The sequence below is a fragment of the Perna viridis genome, chromosome 14, assembly GCF_037379345.1.
Source record: "Perna viridis isolate PV_CMFRI_1.1 ecotype Kerala chromosome 14, ASM3737934v1, whole genome shotgun sequence".
NCBI classification, from domain to species: Eukaryota; Metazoa; Mollusca; class Bivalvia; order Mytilida; family Mytilidae; genus Perna; species Perna viridis.
In genome coordinates, this window is record NC_142458.1 from 8,486,352 (window position 1) to 8,509,893 (window position 23,542).

The 23,542-nt window shown below is 35.5% G+C and overlaps 1 protein-coding gene across 1 annotated transcript; it reads left to right on the forward strand.

Moving 5' to 3' along the window:
* Positions 1–1,430: 1,430 nt before the first annotated feature.
* Positions 1,431–23,327, forward strand: LOC148598036 (platelet-activating factor acetylhydrolase-like). Its single transcript, XM_088560777.1, has 9 exons — positions 1,431–2,096; positions 14,392–14,506; positions 16,271–16,436; positions 17,559–17,730; positions 19,487–19,600; positions 19,795–19,886; positions 20,416–20,586; positions 21,197–21,345; positions 22,100–23,327. The coding sequence occupies exons 1-9, from the start codon at positions 1,815–1,817 to the stop codon at positions 22,192–22,194; spliced, it is 1,356 nt and encodes a 451-aa protein (XP_088416903.1). The 5' UTR covers positions 1,431–1,814; the 3' UTR covers positions 22,195–23,327.
* The last annotated feature ends 215 nt before the right edge of the window (positions 23,328–23,542 follow it).

Here is a 23,542-nt window from a genome sequence, read left to right on the forward strand (position 1 = left end):
ATGTAGTTGTTTCCTCACTCTCTCGCCTTCAATTTACACAAGCAATTGTTTCTTCCCCTCTCATCTTCAATTTAGTCAGTTGTTTCTTCCACCAACTCCATACTCCTCGTTTCTGTTTCCTCTCGATCTCTATCGTAACCCCCATGGACAGAGTATCATGATGATATAGAATAGAATTAGAATTCATTATATAAATTATGATAGATGACTCCAGTGGAAAGCCTGTAGCCCGTCTCCTTTCGAAATTCTACTTTCATTGAAAATACACAAAAGTATTAGTTCAATGAATAATTAAGTACCAGTCCACATAAAATTCAGGCACTACCAATGGTAAAGTTATTTATGATGTAGAAAAACCCACCAAACTAACAATGCTTTTTTAATCTACATTTGCTATACATTCACATAACGAAAATCATTTGTGCATTCAGATCTGCACTTTTTAGAAAATCATACATTTATCTCCCACTTAAATCAACCAAATCACACCTAATCAAGAACGATAACTCTTGCAAAATGCCAATTCCATGTACAATCTACATAACTTTTTTCTCAAAAGCGCAACAACCAAATGGAAAACTAAGACCGGTTAAGTATATGATCAGTAATTGTTTCTGAACAAGAAATAAAACTGAATTTGGTGGTTTTTGACATGCATGAATCACTTTCTGTCTGATTTTTATTATGACTGCTACTTAAGCAAATTTTATAATAAACACGTCAAGTCATTACATGTAAGACACATATTTGCTCACATTTTTCTTGAGGAATAATTAGGGGCCCAGGTACAATTTATAAGCCTTCCTTCCGTAAGCTCTGATCCGGGACAGATCCAGGATGATGCAAATAATATTAAAGGCGGAGCGAAGTGAGGCAAGATCATTTTTGAAAGTAGAATTTGTAAAGTTAAGTTTCATAAAAAAAAATTATGTTCAGGGGTGTTCGTCGGGCCCAGCCCCAAGAGTCCGCGCCTGCAGGATTCACCGCCACAGCTTTTTCTCTAATCTAGTTATATTAGCTAATTTAACATACCGGTAATTTAATCGTATTATACATGTATTATTTTTCCTATATCCATATATATCGACAATACAATTATGATATTTGTAACAGCTACGATGCTTTGAAATGAAACTAAACAAGCCACGCCCAACCCATTTACTATAAATGTGTCTGTTTCATCACAATTAGTTCGTGTTTTTGTTATTATACTAATCATTGGATTTTAAAGTTATCTAAGTACGTCTTTTTCAATCTTAGTTTTATTCTGCTAACTGTCTTATCACGGATCCGCACAACATGGCTCAGTGCCTTGTGTGATAAAGTGCTTGAAAGATAATTAACTTCCGCTATTAAGACATCAGGTGCATTTTGGCACTCGTACAATTATGCATCGTGAAAACCGATACAAGTTGTTAAAACTATACGATGTCCTGCGTTTTGAACAACTCTAGTCGGTTCTTGTATTGGCTTTAGAATTAGGCACTGCTGTAAATTAATCAACTTGATCAATGGATTAATTCCTGTAGCAATCACTTGCACTGTCATGTCACCTAGTTCGACCCTAATTACAGGTAAATACCACACAGGTAAAACAGCTGACTTAAGGACTGTCAACATTTAAACCGGAGGAATTCAATCATGCATGGTTACCATGTTGTGTGTAGAACATGAAACAAATATTTTTAAAAACCACATAGTGATAGTGTTGTGTTTTGCTTGTGCAATCTCGGCAATTTCAACATGGTTAAGTGAAGCGAGACGTGATACAAGTTCGGAGTGACTGAAGAGTTGGGATTTGCTAAAATAGGGAAATGAATTCCGATTCGATATTTCATCAATGTTTCACACAAAAAGGATTATTGAAATCACAAAGTGATTGTTCACTGGAATTAAAAGCACAATACAATCGAAGTTTAGAAAGAAATGGAAGTTTTACAGCTTCATTCAAATCCCGGGAGAAAGAAAAAGTACGCCGCCACCTCCCCGTGGGTACAGGAGACTACTCTGTCGGATGTATAGACCTCATGTGTGAAAGATGTGAAAATGGCTCTTTTTTTCGGTTGTACTACCCGATTGAGAAAACGGATATTTATGTAAGTATTATTGACTTATATTGCTGAAGTGATGGGCTTGGTGTGTGTAGTGGTAGCAGGGGTGGGGAGGGGGAGGGGGCAGCGCTGAAAACTCGAAAAAAAAACAAGAAAATAGGAATGACATTCATTCTCTCCTGTGTTAATGGTACTGATCTAAATATCAAATTTATATTTATGTTAGAATACGTACTTGTGTTTTCGTGGGCTAATATACATGTACATCTACAAGATTATAAAAAAAAACATAAAATGCTATTTCGCATAAGTGGACTGGCCACCAGCTCGACCCCTGTTCTGTTGGGTCAACCTGTTTTTCCTAACTGAACCTAAAGTACACCAAACATGGCAAATGTATTCTCATATTTGTTAAACGTTATTGCAGTGTTCACAATTTTTGGACTAGTACTGTATCCGCAGGTGTACGAATAGGGGTACGAGCATGCGTACGAATGCACCCCATTTTAAAGTTTTTTTATACAGTTTATTAAGAAAAAAATATATTTTTCATTCTGGTCTTTGATTGGCAAAGACATCCCAGAATTAGATGCGACTTTTCCGTTCATACGTGTGTTGAAATCTGTGTATTTTAACTCGGTTACATAACATTTAAACCGCCTCTGCAACTGAATAAAATATTAGACCGTTAGACTTTAGTGTGCATTATAGATATTAAACACAGTCAAGTTGTTTTACGAATCAAGCAAAATGTAAAAAAAAATCTGAATTCATTGTCAAATACCTGTTGACTAGATAACATAACTTACATTGTAACTCTTCTGTAAAAATATCGTGTGCGTTTTTTATCTTTTAATTGTCCAACTGAGATGTTTGAAAATGATTAAAATTAATGTTCATTTGCTAAAATCATTATCATGATAACTCATTTTACCAAATATTTTGGAAAATTATCCTCATTCCTTGATTTAGATTGTAAAGAGAGTCAAGAGAGTGAAGTTATAGTGTCAAAATAGTGGTACTATGTTCATTTATATTTCACACCATGTGTCATCACTATGTACGATTTTTATAAAGACTGATACATGTACTTAATAGGCTAAAGACTTAATTATAGGAGGACGATCATAACAACGTATACTGTACTACAAAAAAATAAAAGAACGACTCGAGAAGTTTGTTATTGAGGTTATAATGAATATTAAAGTCGACAGGTCTAAAATAACCAGTGCTCAAAACAAAAAACATTGTTGTAATGTGCTTTGAATTTCGAGTCGAAAGCTTTTGACTCACCCGTGGCTTTGTATTCTTAATAATGAACCACAAGCATCAATCATGATTTAAGTATGGCTCATCTTATCACAAGGAAAATTATAGAGAGCAGAAAAAGTCAATAAATGAAATCATAAAATCGCTATTATCCAGTATATACCCAGACACTAGATGTTATCATACGCTGTTCAATATTCACGGAAGATATAAGTACGTTTGTTTGTTTGTTGGGGTCTAACGCCCGAGCAGCAATATTTCAGCTGTATTCAGGCGATGAACATGAAATGAATGATAAAATGAACATGAAATGATGATGATGATGATTGAATGAAAAGAGGGATGGGACACAAGGATAAAAGGATCGACAAATTTTGATTGCCACTAGAAAAAAGGAGGGATGGGTAGGGTCGGGCAATTTAGCCTCCTGTGGTGAAGCGCAAGGGTTCCTACTCCTATCGAATACCACAGCAGAGTTCTTTAACGTGCGAGGAACGTGGTATCTTTCCCAACACGGCGCACCACTATGGTTTGCGGACAGGTTTTCCGTATTATAGCCTGACAACCCCAGCGTGTAACACCAGGGATACCCCATTCCACCACCTGGGGCACACATCCCAGTTGCTTTGTGGGCAGAGCGCCTGGCCCCCGGCTAGGTTTCTGAGCACTATTTAGTCGCCTTTTACGACAAGCTTAGCGCTGCAACAGGCTTATTCTTTTGACACCCGGAACTGCACGGGGCGATATAAGTACGTACATGTATATGTATTGGTAATGATTTCATTTTTTTATCTGAAGTGATGTTTACGCCCAAACAATACGTATTAAAACGCTCATATTGTCAAGTTCTGGTGGTATTGTTCTAAATCTGTTTGTACGTTGTCATGAGAACTATTTCAGATATAGCAAGAATTCTTCAGTATGTCAGTTTGACGTACTTACTGCTTCACTTACAGGGTTTGTTTTGTTGATATGAGAACTGTGTAAAAAGCAAATAATGTACGTGTAAAATTGTTATTGTGTCAGAGATAATGTCATTAATCAATATACTGAGAGTGCGCTACCATAAAGCGGCTGAGCTGTTTTTTTTCGTATCGTAAAAAAATCGTCCGGACGATGTGTCTTTCCAGCTTATCCGATTAACTATAGTACATTAAAGCTACAAAAGTGATCACTCGAGCTTCCAATATTTGTGAATACATGTATATCCTGATTGATTGTCTATCATACACACTACGACGATCAGGTACGACCAAACCAATTTACGGCAGCGCACTCTCGGTACACTGATTAAACATGAAAGCATACGATGTATTCTAGAAACAGAACAAGAGATTGACATTTTGCAAGCAATATTCTTGCTATGAATTAAGAGGAACATAGAAGGAGAGCAATAAATAGCGCTTGACGTACATGTATACTGCATGTCCTAAGATTAAAAAAATGATTAAAACCTCTAGTACTTATAGTGTACACTGTACATTTGTGAATGGCATTTAAGGGAGGTAGACCTAGGGTAAGGGACACCTCTTAGAAATCATTGGAACGTTTGTATTTACCATTTTACATCAATCTCATGTAAGCATCAAAGTAACGTGGACTGATTTCATTCTGTTTCAAATGGAAGCTTGGTAGGCTTTGGTGAAATTGAATATGATACAAATATATCACTGATTTCAAGAGTAATGTCCCTTACCCCAGGTCTACCTCCTTAAAGGAAGAGGAAATTATATTTAATGTTTATTTCATATTTCCATGAGGATCATATGAGGGTAAATTCACAGACCGTGCACTAAACCTTTTATGGGTTCTTTATCGAAATTCAGCTGGGTTCAAAGATGTGCGAGCTCGAATCTTTCCAAACCCCTGTGCGCGGTTCTCGTAATTTGGTAAACTCATGAAGACGCCTACTCTAAATATTATTTAGCATTAAATTGCAATATCAAATTGAAATACGAAGTACATCAAAAGTTTCAACAGTGTCGGGTTCAGGGGAAGGTTCCGGGGTTGGATGCCTTCTTTTTAGTAGTTTTGTTTCTTTTTCTGTAACATTTTGGAAGGAATAAACAAATGAACACCTGTAACTCGTTATTTTATCATTTCTGGACAAAAACTCCCATTTTATAAATGTCTGGATTTATAGCTAGTTTCATGTTTATTATTACAAAGAGATGAAATTTGCATGTAATTATGGACGAATTTTCTATACGTACATGTATAAAAAAAAACACAGGAAGAGCACATTACAATACAATTACTAGTAAATGCTGCCATCAGCGGAAACTGATTACCCAAATAATTCTATTCGCTTCATTCCCTAGTCTAACTGTTCTCTTTTGTTTGACCCTGACCTGGCCATGGATTTCATTTACCCCGCCTTTACCACGGCACGGACGCAATCGCATTAATTTGTCAACCCCTTGGTAAATTACATCTAAGGTTATTATAGGTATTAAATAATCGAGTTTGATTATTTCATTTATTTCAATACCAGGATAATTCCTTTTCTTAAATGGGTTAATGACCTTTTAAACTCTTTCATTTTTGTACTGATAAACTAAGGGTCAACGCAACGGTCTATACCACGTCCATTTTATTTTGTGGTACATCTACATGATATTTTAGGATTTGTTTTTAATTTCAATTGTCATAGGGTTTTCATTTATTTGGCATGCAAATATACCGATTACGGGCATTGTAGTTGGCCCAAACCAACGAGAGAGCGAGTTAGATAGTAAGGGTCACTATTTAGCTGTTAGTGCCATAAGGATAGAATAAGAGCACAATTCGAGCCTTCTTCAGAAATAATAATTACGAGTTCGATTTGTCGTATCTTCAAGAAATTTCGGACACAGCTTCGCCATCCGAAGAGAGAGAGAGAGAGAGAGAGAGAGAGAGAGAGAGAGAGAGAGAGTAAAGTGTAAATGAATGGGATAAACTGGAAAGAAAACGATTTTTAATCAGATTAAATAATCAGAAAGCAATATAGAAAAAAGATGGTCGTGGCCATCCAGACCCCACCTCCTGCATGGCCCCAGCTGGCTTATTGCCACATGTTATTATTAGATTAAGGTCAAGTGATCTGCCGAAAGGGGTGGGAGTAAATCTCAAACTAAAAACGTGAAAGATTTAAAACATTTCAGAGAAAAAAGAGCACAAATTGATATTCTGATAAAAAGTGCAAGTTCAGTGTGGGAGGTAGCGTAATCAAAGATTTGATTCTAATTAGGTTGAAATTAATCTTTGACAGCTTCATCTTTAAAGTATCTAAAACCAGTTTTGTAAGTAGACTTTCATACATGTCAAATATCACCAAGCTCTTGATCGGTATCTGAAACTAATCTTGTATTAGTAGAACTCCATACATGTAAGCAATTATATGTGATTAACATTGTTTTCTCAAGGTAGCAGGCTATCAACCCTATTCGCAATCTCTTGTCAATCTCGACACCCACACAATTAATTCATTGAAAACTATCTAGAGCGCCCCACCCAATTTACGAGAATGAGTACGATATTACTTGCTTCGTAAGCAAGGCGTTTTACATCCTTGTGAAGATAATTTATTTACTTTTTTTAAAACATTATCAGTTTTATTGTTACAAACCAAACTTATAACCAAATACCACAAAATCCTTAGTTTAATCGCTTACACTGATGCGGAATCGTGGCGAATGCAGTAAGTGACTAACTTGTGAAGTATACAGTTACTTAGATTTGATGAAGATAACATTTTTTGATTGATGTGACTGTTTAAGATACCTGTAATATTTGTCCAACAAGTTACAACCCTTAGGGGACGACAATATGGTTTTGAGGGAGGGTGCGTGGAAGAATTAACACTTGACTCAGTCCACTTTGAAAAAAAATTTGACCTTGAAGATGGGAGAAAAATGTTTTGATCGACCCTTTTAAGTGTCAGTCTCTGTTAGAATCAGGCAGTGGGTAACACATAGTATAAAAAAAACACCATTTTGAATGTTAATTTGACTATTTGTACCATCAGAATCAAGAAAAAAAGACAACTTTTACTTATCATTTTGGTAAATTGAGTTATGATTTCACTAAAATGCACTGCAAATGAACTTTTCTGTGGCAGATAACTCTGTCCAAAACTTCATTTTTCTAACATTCTATAGAAGAATTTCTGAGCAAATCCGGTGATGCAGAGATCAAATAATGGGCTCTTCACACAGAGAAAGTATCCTTGGGTGAAATTATTTTGTCAGATCGGTGGCTTTTTGACAAGCATGTTTCTGATTTTTCCTATTTTGCCTGATTCTTACAAAAACTTACTCTTAAATTACTATGATCCGAATATTAATTATGATTTTACTTGTTATATGAAAATGAGCAATTGGAATCAATGTACGTGACAAACATTAGCTGTATAAAAATAAATATATTGATCCGACGAAGTCGTCCATATCCATCGAAATTAATGGTCGACCCCTCATACTTAGACTGTGAATAGTTTTAAAAGGGGGTTGTTTTTGAAAATGGAATAATTATAAGAATAAAGAAAAGTGCACGGAGGGTAAACGATAGAACCCTTCAAAATGGATAGGTTATAGTAACACTTGTTGTTATATTTCCGTTTCGTTGACATTGCTAGACACAGAGTTCTCACGTGTGTTGCCTCGAGCATTCAGTACATTAAGTTGAAATTTCAGCATGGTTAATTCCTTTAAGCTCTTAATTCTTAAGTATTGAATTCCGAATTTCAAATTTCAAAAAGACCCCAGAATATGTGTAGGTGTGTCACTAGGGAAATTCACTAGTGTCAGCGAATCTGATTAAGTACCCAACACACCAATAACCGAATACCTTTAACTTCGCTCTTTAAGGGAAATGATTTAGTCAATTTACAAAGTATTTGGACTTTGTTCAGTTTCCTACGTCATTAGGTATTCGTTGAATTTAAAGAAATTATTTACATATTTATCAATACATTTGTAAACAGTACTAAACCTAATAAAATTCATATAAATCAATATTTAAAAGTATTTAATGGCCTTGCTTTTTAATCCTTGGTTTGAATGGTTTGTTTTGAGAGAATATCAACATTGGCATAGATAGGTCTTTTCGCCCTTAGAAACTGTCATAATAATATACATGAAGTTAGTTGCTGTAGGAGGCTAACATTTGAGTTTTAAAGCGTAGACTTGAAACTAGGCTTTTATTAATTGTTTCGATGAATTTTCTGCTCCGTTTTTTTTTCACTTTATGCCTCCTTTTTATAATTGTGGTAAAATGTTATTCTTTCTTTTGTTCACAATTTATTCAAGTTTTGATATTTTTTCTTCATGATTTCTTAAGTTCATACAAACCTCCCCCCTCACCGTTACATAACACAACAATTGAAGATCCATACTTTTTTCGAAAAGGACGGGATGGATGGAGGGTGCCTCAGTAATTTTTTGTTTTTCTTTATAATCGACCGTACCTTTTGAGTATAACTGAGCCCCGCCCCATTTTCGATCCATCCACGCTCATCTGGTGCATGCTTCCAAAATGGACACGTGTATAAAATGGGCTAATTTTTACTGCATAAACTTCATTTATACCGAATGCTTTTTTAGCGGGACTGAAAAATCACAACAATTAAACAACATTTTTTATAAAATAACATTCACCTTGAAGATGATAGTAAATAAAACATGCAAATGTCAAAAAACCGCCAAAGGGTAAAAGAATACTGTATGCAATTATAGGTAAACAATTACGTTTGATGGGTTACTGAAATACACGAAGTATTACTTCATATTGTTAGCAAAAATGTTAATATTTTACATGTATCTTATGTAGATATTTCCGGATGTATAAATTCCTTTGCACCTACAATGTTATGTTACAAAAACCATGTATAACATTCCTAAAATCTTGGAATTTAAGTTGGCAAATGACGTATACAAATGTATTGGATAAGACGATTTCATTGTGTACTGGGAAAGTCGAAGTCAGAGTATTATGTTTGTCTTACTGGTTACTTTTTTTTGTAAATTCGTCGGTAATAAAACAGCTGCAGGCATCGTTCGACCTTAGATTCTGGCTATCAGTTATCCAGTTATCGAACATTGGCATTGCTAATTTTATGGAGTGGAGTCGTAGAATGGAGTCGTGGAGTGACGTTGTGGAGTTGACATCTTTGGTTAGAATTTTGGAGCGATACTTGGTGATGTGGAATTTGACTCACAGAGTGAAAACATCTAGTTTTGTTTCAGAACCTAACAAAAAACACAGTATTTTTATTTTTTATCATGAACTTCCACTAAACAGTATTGTAAATCAGTAATATAACAATATAAATTATCACAAATCAGACATTTGAATTTAAAAATACAAGCCCAATTATCAAATCCATGTTTCGCTCCAAAATTCTACTTTAAAATAAGACTCCGCTCCACAACTCCGTTCCATATAATAAACTACGCCTAAAAATTTCACTTGTTTTCTTCGAATGGCTAAGTTTGTTATCTACATGACATTTCTAGTGAAAACTTTTTATAAACCCAAAGACGTAGCACCCAAATCTCGATTGGTACCACGGAAAAGATGCCTCACTTAATTTGACTTTGTTTTAGTAAGTTTCGAGTAAAAAAACATTTTTTTATTCTTTGCAATAATGTTAGGTATGACATTCTGTACGATAAAAAAAATATTGGTACGGCTCTACATGTAGCTGTTACGGTATCTACCGTACCTGCCGCTACGTCCCTAAAAACGAATCCTTTTTGGACTTGAAAATATTAAGTGTCAGTCCCTGTAAGATTCAGGCAGTCGATGAAACAGGGTATGAAAAAAAAGTTATTTTGATAGTGTAATTTGACTACATGTACTTGCACCATTAGAATCAAGGAAAACAAATTTACGTGCTTGACCATTGAGTTACAATTTCATTGAAATGCACAGAAAATGAACATTTCATGAACAGATAACTCTGTCAAAAACTTCACTTTTCTATGATTCTATTGAAAAAATTCTGAGCGAATCCAGTGATGTAGAGATCAAGTAATTATAGCCTTTTCAAATGAAGTAAGCATCCCTGAATGAAATCATATTGTCAGATCGATGGGGTTTTGCCATGCATGTTCCAGATTCTCTTTCAGATTTTGCCTGATTCTTACAAAAACTTACACTCAATTGATTTAAACAGTTCTTCGGTTTACAGTTTCAAAATATACTTTGATTGACAAAGGATCTGGTTTAAACTGGTTTTTGGATTATTCAGAGTTCGGTTTATACTGGTTTTACTGTAATCAGTCAATAAAGATGTTGAAATAGAAGGACGGAAGAACAACTATGAAAGTGCAACTAGGTGCATCTTGAAAAGTTTTCAGTGATAAATACGGAAAACGTGGTCGTATCTTGATATAATTTTGCTATCTTTCATTCCTCATATAAGGGTTTTTCTTACAAACCTATCATGATGCATCTTATGTTTTCGCTTAACAGTGCACCGTATATAGAAAATGTGATTACGGGGATACGATGACAGGTTTGCTGATTAAGGAGGTAGACCGAGGGTTATAGACACAACCCTTACCAATCATTGGAACGTCTGTATTCAGCATTCAGTCTCATGTAAGCATCAAAGTAACTTGGACTGATTTCATTTTGTTTCAAAGGAAAGCTTGAAAGGGTTTGGTGAAATTGAATATGATACAACATATCACTGATTTCAAGAGAAAAAAAATCAACGGCTAAATATGAGTTATGGTACATGTACGATATGTGGTACGGGCAGCGTTATACAATGTCAGGACGAACAGACGGACAAACAGCAATATACCGTGATATGCCCTTTAATGAGGACAGACGGATAAACGGCAAAATACCACGATACGCCCTTCAATAGATAAGCATATAAAAATCTCAATACATGTAGCGTGACAATCTAAATTAGTAGAACAAATACGAATTTTGTTCGTTTGATCAAATGCAATCAAGTTACGCCCTGAAATTCATCGTAATTCGTTACGCTATGATTTAGCATTTTTCACGTTCTCATTCACTTTTCTACGCATAATCAGCTTTTAAGGTAAATGAACGAAAATTATTATTTCTTTTAATCCTTTTACTGTTATAGAAAGACAAACAACTTTTGTAATTAATATCCTAATGGAAACCTTCAGGGGAATTTAATACGTGCTACTAGGTTCACTTTATTTTTTTTTTCAACAATGGAATATATTCGGTGGCTTAGTGGTCGAGTACAGTGCGGATTTACATGTATAAGAGAGCGATCCCGGCGCACACCCCCTCCCCATAAAATTGAATAGATTTTGTTTTGCACGAAATCTTGATTTTACACAAGTTTTACTCCAGGATTGTGTTTTGTTGTTTCGCTGCTCTTCCTTTACTTTTATTTACGCACCCTCACCTGAAATTCTAGATCCAACCTTGAAGTGGTTATTAGGTTATTGGTTACAAAAAAAAAATGGAGTCTGAAGCCTGTCACGCTATGGGTTTCGAGCCCTTCACACCTAATATTTCCATGGGCCTAGCGAAGCATAGTTCTTTAAATAACCATCAGGTTTTCATCCTAAACATATGTGGACGTCCGTCCGATTCTTGAGTGTGAATTTGAATATATCATCTTTCAAGAGTTTCCAAATATTACTTATTCCTTATACACTGGAACAGTGGGCGCCGTTCTGAATTCACAGAGGAAATTACAACTGTAAGCTTATCTCATTTGATCTTTATTGCCCGCGTCTTGCAGCTTCGGATCCAAAAAATAGGACGGAGGGGGAACCACACTTTCATTAGAAAATGTTATTAATTTCAAGCATAACGTGGACAAAATGAGGGAATGTCAGCCTTGACCCCTGTCTTGTGTATTGCTGGAACCGCCAATGGTCTCAAATAAATAGTAACCAGGTTATATTGACAATTAAAACGGTTGTACTTTGGATTTTTGTAAACAAGAAAAAACAAACAAACAAACATTGGTGTCAAAGTAAGATTTGTGTTTATCGGTTTCCAATATATCAACTCAACTTTGATTCAATGGTTCCAGTTTGATGATGGCATCCATGTTAAATTATTAAAGATCAACTATTCTTTGAAGGTTCAGGAAAAATAAAGAAAAACGCGATCGCACGCTTGAAGTAATTAATACTTTGTTTGCTGTCAAGATGATAAAAATATTAAAACACAATCACTCATGAATAACATCGTTACGAAATCACTTCGAACTAAGTATAAATGGACCGAGTTAAGCTCAGTTTTATGATCTGGTGATAAATTCACTTTCTAGTTCAAACAGATATTTTTGTTGACGGTTGATTGAATTTATAATTCTGACATCCTGGATCTGTTTAACGATGACATGTCTAAGGGTATATCTTAGAACATTGATTTTGAAAGTCTTACGACCATCACATGACAAAGACAAAGCTATTTTAAGAGACAAATAAATGAAACCATCTTGTTTAGCAAGCTATCGAAGACTACCCTAAAATATTGGAAGAATTTGCATTAAAATTCTTATTCACCATCTGTTTCTTCTACACAGGCAAATATTTTTCACATGAAATTCATGTTAATCGAGCTTCACGTGAAATTCATGTGAAATTCACATGAAATTAACATGATTTTCATGTGAAATTCACTTAACACGAATTTCATGTGAACATTTCGTGTGAATTTCACGTGAAGGCTCCATTCACCCGAATTTCACGTGAACTCTGTCATTAGTTTATTTGCTCCATCATGTGAAATAATTTTGCCTGTGTAATATTTTGCCTACGACGTCTCATGTGAAATATAAGGCACCAGCCATGTTTGTTTGCACCAATTATAACCAAAAAAAGACACTCGACGCACGAATAACGTTATTCACTGACCATAGCTTTTCTTTTGCTCTTATTTGACTGACTTTATAGTTTATCTGATCCAAAAAGAAGGAACATCGTTTAGTTTAGCCAGGTCCTTAGATCTTAGTTTCCGCTAATAGAAGACGTATTATCTTTAAACAGTCCTAGTTTTTAGGGTTTTTGATCTCATCTACTCTCATAGAATTTAAGATAAAGGACTCTACGGATACTATGAAGTCAGCCTTACATTTGTATATCTTGACCTACATTTACAGATCGATGGGAAAGGAAATGTGATGACAAAACTATTCGACAAACGCAATGAATTTTCATTCCGTATTGTCAATTTTCCTTCCATCTGTGGCAACATCCTTCTACACCTGCGTATGGAGTTTCATATCACAACTTATACTTTATGCCAGAGCTTGCCGTAACTAAGCAAACTGTTTGAATCGTGCTCAACTTCTTACAACTACTTCTGGAACAGGGTTATGTTGTCACAAGACAGAAGTCATTACTACTGACGTTTTATGGTCGTCACCACGAACTCGTGGATCGTTACGGTGTATCCAACTTCACATTGAGAACTGATTTATTCACCGTGTAATAGTTTTCCTTTCCATTTCCGTCTACCCCATACTTGTCATTTTATGAGAAACTTGGCGGGTGGATGACGCTTACCCTACCGATGCACCTGGTCCACGCTCCCAGTTTTTGGTGGAGTCCGAGTGGCTCATTTGCTTTTTCTTTGTACGTGTTAATTTGGGTATTTCATGTCCTTTGTTGTGTGCCTGTTTTCCCTGTCTGGTCTTTAGATTATATTCTTATGAAATCTGCTCAAATCTTGGATTCCTTCATTACATTCAAGAAGAAAAATGTGAAAATTTTAGCTTTTCCTAATGAAATACAACGGTCAGGCACATTTTGCCATGACATTGCCTTCGGCCAGGCACTTTTTGCCATGAATTTTCCATTGGTCAGGCACATTTTGCCATGACAGTTCTTTGAGGAAAACACATAACGTGAAAAGGGTACGAATAGATACTCTATTAAAAAATGTATGCTTTTGGAAATTAATTTTTTGGAAAGACATTTCTAAAATATTTAGGGGAATGTAAATTTGTGGTTACTTCTGCATTTTTCTGTTGTAATGTTGAAGATTATTTTTTTGTTACATGTAACATCTTTAAAAACAAGGACAAAAAACCAGAAATGAATACTAATGAACCGCACTTTGATTTTTTTTTCAGAAACGAGACAAACAATGGCCGCTTTGGTTACCAAGGAAACAATATGGAGTCGGCTACGCATCGTTTATTGGTCGAAACAAGACGTTGTTTGGTAAAATGTTTAACTGGATGGGAGGTAAGTCTACGTACACTACAAGTGGTAGATCCATATAGCGGGGGGGGGAGGGTTGCTCGGTGGGGTTTGACATCCCCTTATGTTGAAAGAAATGGAGAAAAATGAGTAACGATAGACTGAAGCCCAGGTTTTTTTCTGAAAAATTAAGGCTGAACCCCAATTTTAAAATCTCTTAATTGAACTTTGATCACAATCTTATTTGAATACAATGTCGTGTTCATTACATCCTTCAACCTGCAAGTTTTTCCTCCGATAAATACGACAATTAGATATTTTCCACGTACGTTTTTTTATTTTTATTTATGTTAAGCAAACCACATTTCAAAAAGTATATGCGAAACTCGTTGTGAGCTTTTACTTCTTGAAAATTTTGAATTTTGAATACTATTTTCAATAACAGTACGAATAAGAGAAATATTTATTGAAATCTTAAGAAAAAATCTCCTTACAAACTAAAAGCAAATATATGAAAGAAGTAGCAGCAAAAATCGATCATAATTCGTCAATACGAAAACATTTTTGCCTGTCATGTGAAGAAATTATTGTTTTATTCTCATATTTCAATCCGAGGACTCGCTATCGCATGGATTTAAGTTTTAAGTACCATTCTCTGTAAGAATCAGGCACTGGGTGAAACATGGTATGAAAAAAACCAAAAAACACCATTTTGAATGTTTAATTCGACTTTTTGCACCATTGGAATTAAGGAAAAGAGACAAGATTTCTTTATATCATTTTGGTAAATTGGGTTATAATTTCATTGAAATGTACTGAAACATGGAAAATGGACACTTCAAAGGCAGGTAACACTGTCGAAAACATTCTGTTGAAAAGTTTCCAAGCAAATCCAGTGATGCAAAGAGCAAATAATGGTCTTTTCAAATATAGGAAGCATCTTTGAATTGCATTATATTGCGTTTTGCCTTATTCTTACATAGACTTACACTTAATGAATAAAGGCTCAATTCGTGTGAAATGAACACAACTTTATGACTGTCAGGAGTTATTTGTCAAATGATGAAAATTGATTGACACGTAGGTTGGTGTATTGCCATGAACTTTGGTATGTTCATATGATAATTAAAGTACAGCTCCTATTTTAAAGTCATGCAAAAACAGAGAATATACGAGACTGTAGTTTACTGCAAATATATTTATATTTTCAACTTCGTGACTACATGTGCATAAAGTAATAGTAGTGTGGCTTGGTGATTCAAATATTTCACCTTTAAGAGTTGTGATTGACCACTTCTTGCATAATTTTTAGACAGAGCAATGAATAAACAATAACAGACATATGACCCATTACCTGTAATTGAATTAATAACTCCTAAACTTATCTCAATTACGGCAATTTATACAACGCATGAACTATTATTATCCTGATATATTTTATACTTTCACACAGTGCTACATATACTTAACAATGATTTGATAAATTTTCGTTCCAATTTTATAAAGGTCGATCAGTATCCAAATATCGTTTCCCTAGTGAACGAGTGGTTGGTACATGTATATTGAATTCACTTAAGGCCGCCCATCTGTCATTCCGTCCGTCCATCCGTATTTTGTCGAAATTTTTTCGGCCCCCAATGGACAGATCGGTTTCAAATTGGGGGTTTGGCTTTATTTAGTTGGGTCAAACTTTGTAAGCGATTTTTGTTTCTGTCCGATATCAATTTCCTGTTTCATGGGATGTAGGAAAGTCCACATTTAAAATAATTGCATTGAAGTATTATAGTATGTATAATTGTACTCTTGCAGGCGATGTCTACGTTCCGGCTATTTGGCAACACTTTCCACTTAATACAGGTACCAAATATCCTGTTGTAATATTCTCCCACGGTATTGGGGGTAACAGAACATGTAACACCACCGTCTGCTGTGAACTCGCTTCTCAGGGTTATATAGTGGCTTCCGTAGAACACAGGTATGCGTAGTATACAGTACTGCAACGATTGACTTGCTTCTTTTCACTATACACTACAAAGAGGAACACGTGATTATCGGAACAAAACACATTATTAAAGATTGATTTATTGTTGGGGTTTAACGTCCGAGCAGCAATATTTCAGCTATATTCAGACGATGAACATGAAATGGATGGTAAAATGAACATGAGATGATGTTGAAATGAGAAAAAATGGGATGGGAAACAAGGATGATAGGGTCGAAACATTCTGAAAAGGGAGGGATGGGTAAGGTCGGGCAATTTAGCCTCCTGTGGCGGAGCGCAAAGGTTCCTACTCCTATCGAATACCACAGCAAGGTTCTTTAACGTGCGAGGGACGTAACATCTTTCCCAACACGGTGCACCACTATGGTTTGCAGTCAGGTTTTTCGTATTGTAGCCTGACAACCTCAGCATATACCACGCCAGGGGTACCCCATTTCACCACCTGGGGCACACATCCCAGTTGCTCTGTGGGCAGAGCGCCTAGCCCCCGGCTAGGTTTCTGAGCACTATTTAGTCGCCTTTTACGACAAGCTTAACGCTGCTGCAGGCCTTTTGTTTTTAACACCCGGACCTGCACGGGGCCATTCTTAAAGAAAAAACGACACTAGCACTTATGTATGTCGGAAATACAGTAAAACGTTGCCTTTGTTCCAAACAAGGTAAATATGTATAACGGAAATGTTAGGAGCATTAACACGAACCGGACCCTCTCCAGGACCGTACCCAGACACTTTGAAAAGGAGGGGTGCCAGCCATGGTTCGTCAGAAAAATGGGGTGTTAGGACATTATTTGCCATTTTGTTTGTCAATTTTACACGTGAAATGACAAATTTTCAAATAAAATGGGGGGTGACAACACCCCTGCACCACCCATTGATCCGCTACTGACAACAGAACAGTAAAAAGAATGAAAACTGTAACTGACTTAGGCCTTCATTGTATGGTCAACAACAAGTAAGTATTTAAAGATATTCATTGAGTTGGTCTTAGAAAATGTAACAGACGGACGAACATTAGGAACTCTTTATATCCTGGCTTCTTAATTGAAAGGGCGTGTAAACGACTCTTGCGATCATAGATGTTTTATCGTTGTAGAGATGGATCGGCTTCCATGACTTTTCAACTCAAAGAAAATAATCAGCGAACAGTCAAAGTTTCACACAGTAACAACCATCACATGCACAGAACGCATAGTTACTCTGAGGAATGGATGCCATTCGACCGATCACCACCACGTTGGGACGATTACGAAAGTCGAAACAAACAGGTACATGTACAAAAATGTATGCAACTAATTTCCAACCAGCGTTCTTGGCATGCGTCCTCCCGTTTGATATAATATCATCATTTATCGAATTTCAGTTATGGAAAATGTTTCAATTGGTTAACTAAATACTTTCTCGAAATTTTAAGTATACTTAAAAAGTATACCTGACAAAGCATCCACGCATGTCCACTGAAAGTCATATTTTAAACAGAACTCAGTTTACATGTAGCAGTTTAATTACCTTCATGTAGTATTGTAAAAGATTTCGGGCGTGGAAGTAGTCTTGGGGGAAGGGGCTAGCGTGCGCCCCACGATTATTTTTTTCTCTCACAAATTCGACCTCTCTTTTACTGCCACGCTTCGTTTTATTTACACCCCTTAACATGAAATCCTGGAGATTTTTTTTCTATCATAGGTTTCACTACTTTTTTAACGTACACTGTACATGTAAGTCCCTATTCTAATTAATTTTTAGAAGTGTTAAGAAATATACAGTAAGAAACTGCTATTTACTGTGTGTCAGGAATGAGCAAATAATTTATGCCTGATGATGGTAGTTAATGACACAGGTATCACAATGAATGAATATGCACTTTCGCGTCATCCTAAACAACATGTAATTTTGAAGACCTTTGGATCAAATCTAATGAACTTGCTTTACTTTTGTACAAGAAACAATACATGTATGTAATAGAAGACAAGTTCGTGATTTCAAAGCTTAAAGTAATACACTTCTGCAACACTCAAAACGTTAGCCCCGCCCCTTTATTCAAATGAATATAGTAACAACAGAAAGGTTTGTATTTCATTTTCCGAAGTAGAACGTATTGAACTCTAAAGACAAATCTGCATTCTGTTGTTTACTCCCAGGATCTGTAAACGCTGCATTACAATGCAATATCTTTTATTCGTTGCTTTTCTTAACATTTTTATGATGCAGAAATCCAAATTGGTCATTTTTTGTCAGTATTTTACGTAGAAAGATGTTTGAATTTTATTACCTAACTCAAGCTCTCAAGTTTCCATGCAATTGGGAGGTAGAGTAGGACCCATTGTCGTGATACCACGGGGTCGTGTGGCGAAACTTACGTACCCTATAAAAATGAGTAATGCTCGTGCGTTGTGATTTTGTTCACATCCTGTATAATAGCAGAGTGATATGTAGTAATTCCGGAAGCGGTTATGTATGCACTAAGTCTGCAGAGGAAATTGTTGTAATACGCTATAATTGTCAGCAGTTCATGCTACGATGGGTAATACCGCAATACATGTATATAGTAGAGAGATACCCCGACAATTTACATCAGAGCATTTGGAATGCATACTAGTTTATATGTCAAATTACGGAATCAGAATAATTATATGCGATGGACCAAAATGAAATGCGGGGGTGTATGCAGTTAATGAATAAAAGAATAATTCAAAAAGAAAACAAAATTTAAACTCACAAACAAGGTTTAACATGATCTGTTAATACTTATGGTGGACAACTATGACCCTTCAAACTGACGTCATCAATCGCGCTATAAAATCGTGTTTGACCCACCATTTTCATCAAGTAGGACCAATGTGCGGTTTTCCCAACCATCCAGTTTTTGATTGGTATAGTCATTTGTTTTATGGACTCTCCTTTATTTGGCTATTTTTTACTATTGCTTGGAGGATTTGCCTGTCATTTCGGTAATTTTGTTACCACCAATTAATTGCTATAATTATGGCTTGTGATCACATATGTATGTAAGATAATTTTTTTCAGGTGCACAAACGGGCAGATGAATGTATTTTAGCTCTAGATGTTTTAGCAGATCTCAATAAGGGGGAGACAATCTTTAACCAACTTGGTGGAAATTTCAACCTGAAATTATTTACAGTAAGTTATTCTTAACCAAGAAATAAAGAAATAAAGAATGTTCGGTTTACCAAGGTTTGAAATAAATAAAGATTGATATAAAAGGACTTAAAAAGTATCTGGTTTGGGCATGTTTTCGGGTTATTCAGGGTTTGTTTTTGACAGATTTCACAGTGGAAGACTTCCATATTTAACTGAAAGCTTTTTTATTACAGGGTTTACTAGATATGACAAACGTGGCCATTGTTGGACATTCCTTTGGAGGATCTACAACTGTCTGTACTCTGTCTAAAGACAAACGCTTTAAGTAAGTAGTGATTAGTGAATCTGATTTAATCCACCACTTCTACCGAAAAAAAAGCAATGTACCTGTACAGAATCAGAAGCATTGCGGCTGATACAAACTTTCCGGTTTTTAACGATTGAGAAGGTTTTTAATGTCCTTGACTACCCTTTTGGGTCTAACAATCGGAACTACTCAGTCATTTTCTCTACACTAAAATTTGTTTCTCTTGTGTAGTTCCGATTGTTGGATCTGCACAGACTCAGTTTATCTTAAGCTTGGTATTGGTATTGTCATTTGTTATAAAGACTTGCTGAATTTGGTTAGATGATTTTTCTAGGTACAGGCTCACCTATGAATCGTGCAAAAAAGGCTATAATTCATTATTTTGCTTAGTTTATAAACAGCCTAAATTCTTCTGATTTCAAGTGAGTAAATATATAGTCAACAAAAACTTTTGAGAGGAAATGGGTTGGTGTACCCCCGGGTCCCCATTACACCCCCATAGCTTGTTCATTACAAATGTAATATATATAACTTTTGACATTTACAGAGTTGGTGTTATGTTGGATGGTTGGATGCATCCATTAGAGGATGAAGTCTATGAGAAAATCAGTCAGCCATTACTCATGATTAACATGGAGACTTTCCAATGGCAAGAAAATGTAGATCAGATGCAAAGGTTACAGGGTCAAGGAATAGATAGACCAATGATAACGATTAGGTAAGTTCAGTAAATGTACTCTTTATTTTTTATTATGTCTCCCCCTCTGTGATGGGTAAGACATACGTTTTTGAAGACATCATATACTACATGAATTTTTAGCTTAATATATACATATATTCAGGTTCTTCTCTGAAAGGTTACAAGGTTAAGTGGAAATCAACAAATGATTTGGAATGGTGAATTCAGATTTCGAGAAAGTCTGTGGAGATTAAAAAAATTAGAAAAAAAAACAAAACAAAAGAGCAAAACTAATTAGTATTGAAGTGTATATAATTGCCAACGGGTTTTGACCAATAAGAAGTCTAAAGTCATTTAAAAAAAAGAAATAAAAAAAAAACAAACGAATATCATCAAAGAAGGTCAGGTTAAACCAAGCGTTAAATATGTGCATAAGAGTTCAGAAAGTTAAGTTTTATCCACAGATCACTCCCCCAACAAAAAAAAGAGACCAAACAAATCAACGAAATTAGTCTTTAATTCTGTGGCAAACTTTGGTTTTATCAAAGGGTTTTAAAAATAACTTACAAAGGCAACTGCAATAAATCAATCAATCATTTCAACAGGTGTAGCTGTCATTAGTCTTTAATCAATAATTAATCAATTCCAGGGGTACTTGCCACCAAAGTGTAACAGACTTCCAGTTCCTTGTGAAAAAGCCTGTTGGGATTATAATGGATGTCCGCCATACTCTGTCTCCAAAAATTGCCATTGATGTCTCAAACAAAGCCACATTAGGCTTTATAAGGAAGCATTTAGGTATGTACTTTTGTATTACAGAACTATCGCGATGGTCTCACTGTAGCATGCTCGCATCGAGTGCGCAAGGTCGTGGTTTTGATCCTTAGTCGAGTCACATCAAAGAGTTTTGAGTTGGTAGTCACTGCTTCTCCGCCGAACACGCGGTATCTAACGATATACAGGAACAGGTAGTAGCAATACGATCAACCGGATCTGGTAATAGCAATACGATGAATCGACAACATCAATATGATGTTTCCATTTTCCTTTACAATTTTAGAATCACTTAATATTGTTATTTAATATATAATAAAAATTATGATCTAATACAGTGAAACCCGATTCAAACCGAAACTGTATGTGTATGTCGGATACCTGTTGCCCCTCCTTTGTTTTGAATTATCGATGAGAACCTGGATAAAGTCAAATATCCCCCTCCCAAAAAATGACGAAATCTATAATTCTCTATAGAAATAGGGTTTCTTAGCACTTCGACTGCTTTTTAATAACTTTTTGGGAACATAAGATTCTCCAGAACATGATCATGAGATAGATCATCACAATAAACGAATTTAAGCTGTAACATACCCATGCCTGATGCACAAAAAAAAAACAAGCACAATTGTTTAAGGTTGAAAATTACACAAGAACTTTCAAAAGAATATGATGTATATAGCAAATTCGTGTGCGATTTCGATTGCATGTCTGTTTGTAGCTAATATTAGAACTTGATTTAGTTGATGAATTTCAATAACTTTCAATTCATTTTTAGGTCAAATAGGCAAAGAAACGTATGATGAAATAATATCTGGTAAATATGAGCACGTTGTAGAAGGTCCAATCATAACAAGAGAAAGACCTGTTTGAGACGACCCCTTAGTTTAAAAATCACACATTAAACACTAGGAGAAATCCCGTTTCTTCACCGGAAATACAAAATAGCCTCTATCAGGTCTTCCGCCACAACTTCGTGGATTTGTCCTTGCCTTTCGTTTTGATAGACTCAGCACATGAGTGGCCTTATTTTCACATGTCATCCTGTTGCATTAACGAAACAAAACACAGATGGACATCAAGAGTTACACTTCCCAATGGTCCAGAGTTTCTATTTTTTCATCATTACAAGATGTACAGAAATTATTCATGGAATATAGCCATGGTTTATTCTAATGGAACTGGTTCTATAATGGATCTAGGCGTGCCTAAACCCGGACACACCCAGTTATAAAGTTAATGTGATTAGAACTATTGTGTTAGTTTTTCTGACCTTTTTCCAATATTGACCTACCATTTGGTGCTGTTTCAATTTTTATCCTTTTTTTATTCTCTATAATGTAATTTAGTTATGTGGTATTCAACAATTGTTAACACATTTGTATTTAAGGAATGTATTCAAATTTTGATTTAAAAAATTTAGTCAGTAAAATAAGTATCCAGTCACACATGCGGACACAATAGGCATTCATTTCTAAAATTCAGGTCTAATCTAAATTTTTTCAATACTCTTCTAGAGTGGGTGCAATATAGATAGCTTTTGTGGTGAAATTAGCGAGAAATTAAAGTTTCAACCTAAAACCGCCTAAATCTACCCCTGACAACCCATACTTTGCAGATTTTAGGGGGGGGAGCGCACGCCCGCTACGCCTCGCCTGAATCCGCCCCTGATCATTATATGGCAAACGTCGGAAATCCATTTTATCATTACCTCAAGAATGTCCAGAATGACTCTACCCCTGACTTACCATTTTGACATTAGTTTTTTTCTGTCTCGTGATGAGAACCAAGAGTGCAATTGATGAAATTTGTTCAATTTGTGTTTTTTTATTATTGTCTTTTCTCATCTAAATTTTCTGTGCAATATTTCTGAGCTATTGGAAAACAAATTTATTATTTTAGTTGGAACAAATAATGAACAAGTCTGTTACACATGTATTTTGGGACATTTTAGAAGCATCAGCAGTAATTGATGGTACAGTTGGTCTGATTCGCAAAAAAAAAAATCACGAGAGTTAAATTTGTTGTAAGTAATGATCTCCAGTGCTGTTTTGTCTATCATGACGTCATAACTACGACTGATTTTAAGCCTGTGACTCTTTGTTAATTTGACTACTGGTTACCGCCGTCAAGACTTTAAGTATTTTATCAGTTAAGCTTTTTACCACAGATGCATCTCATAAATGGGCTTTTACTGTTCATGTTTGTTAATTACTGTATA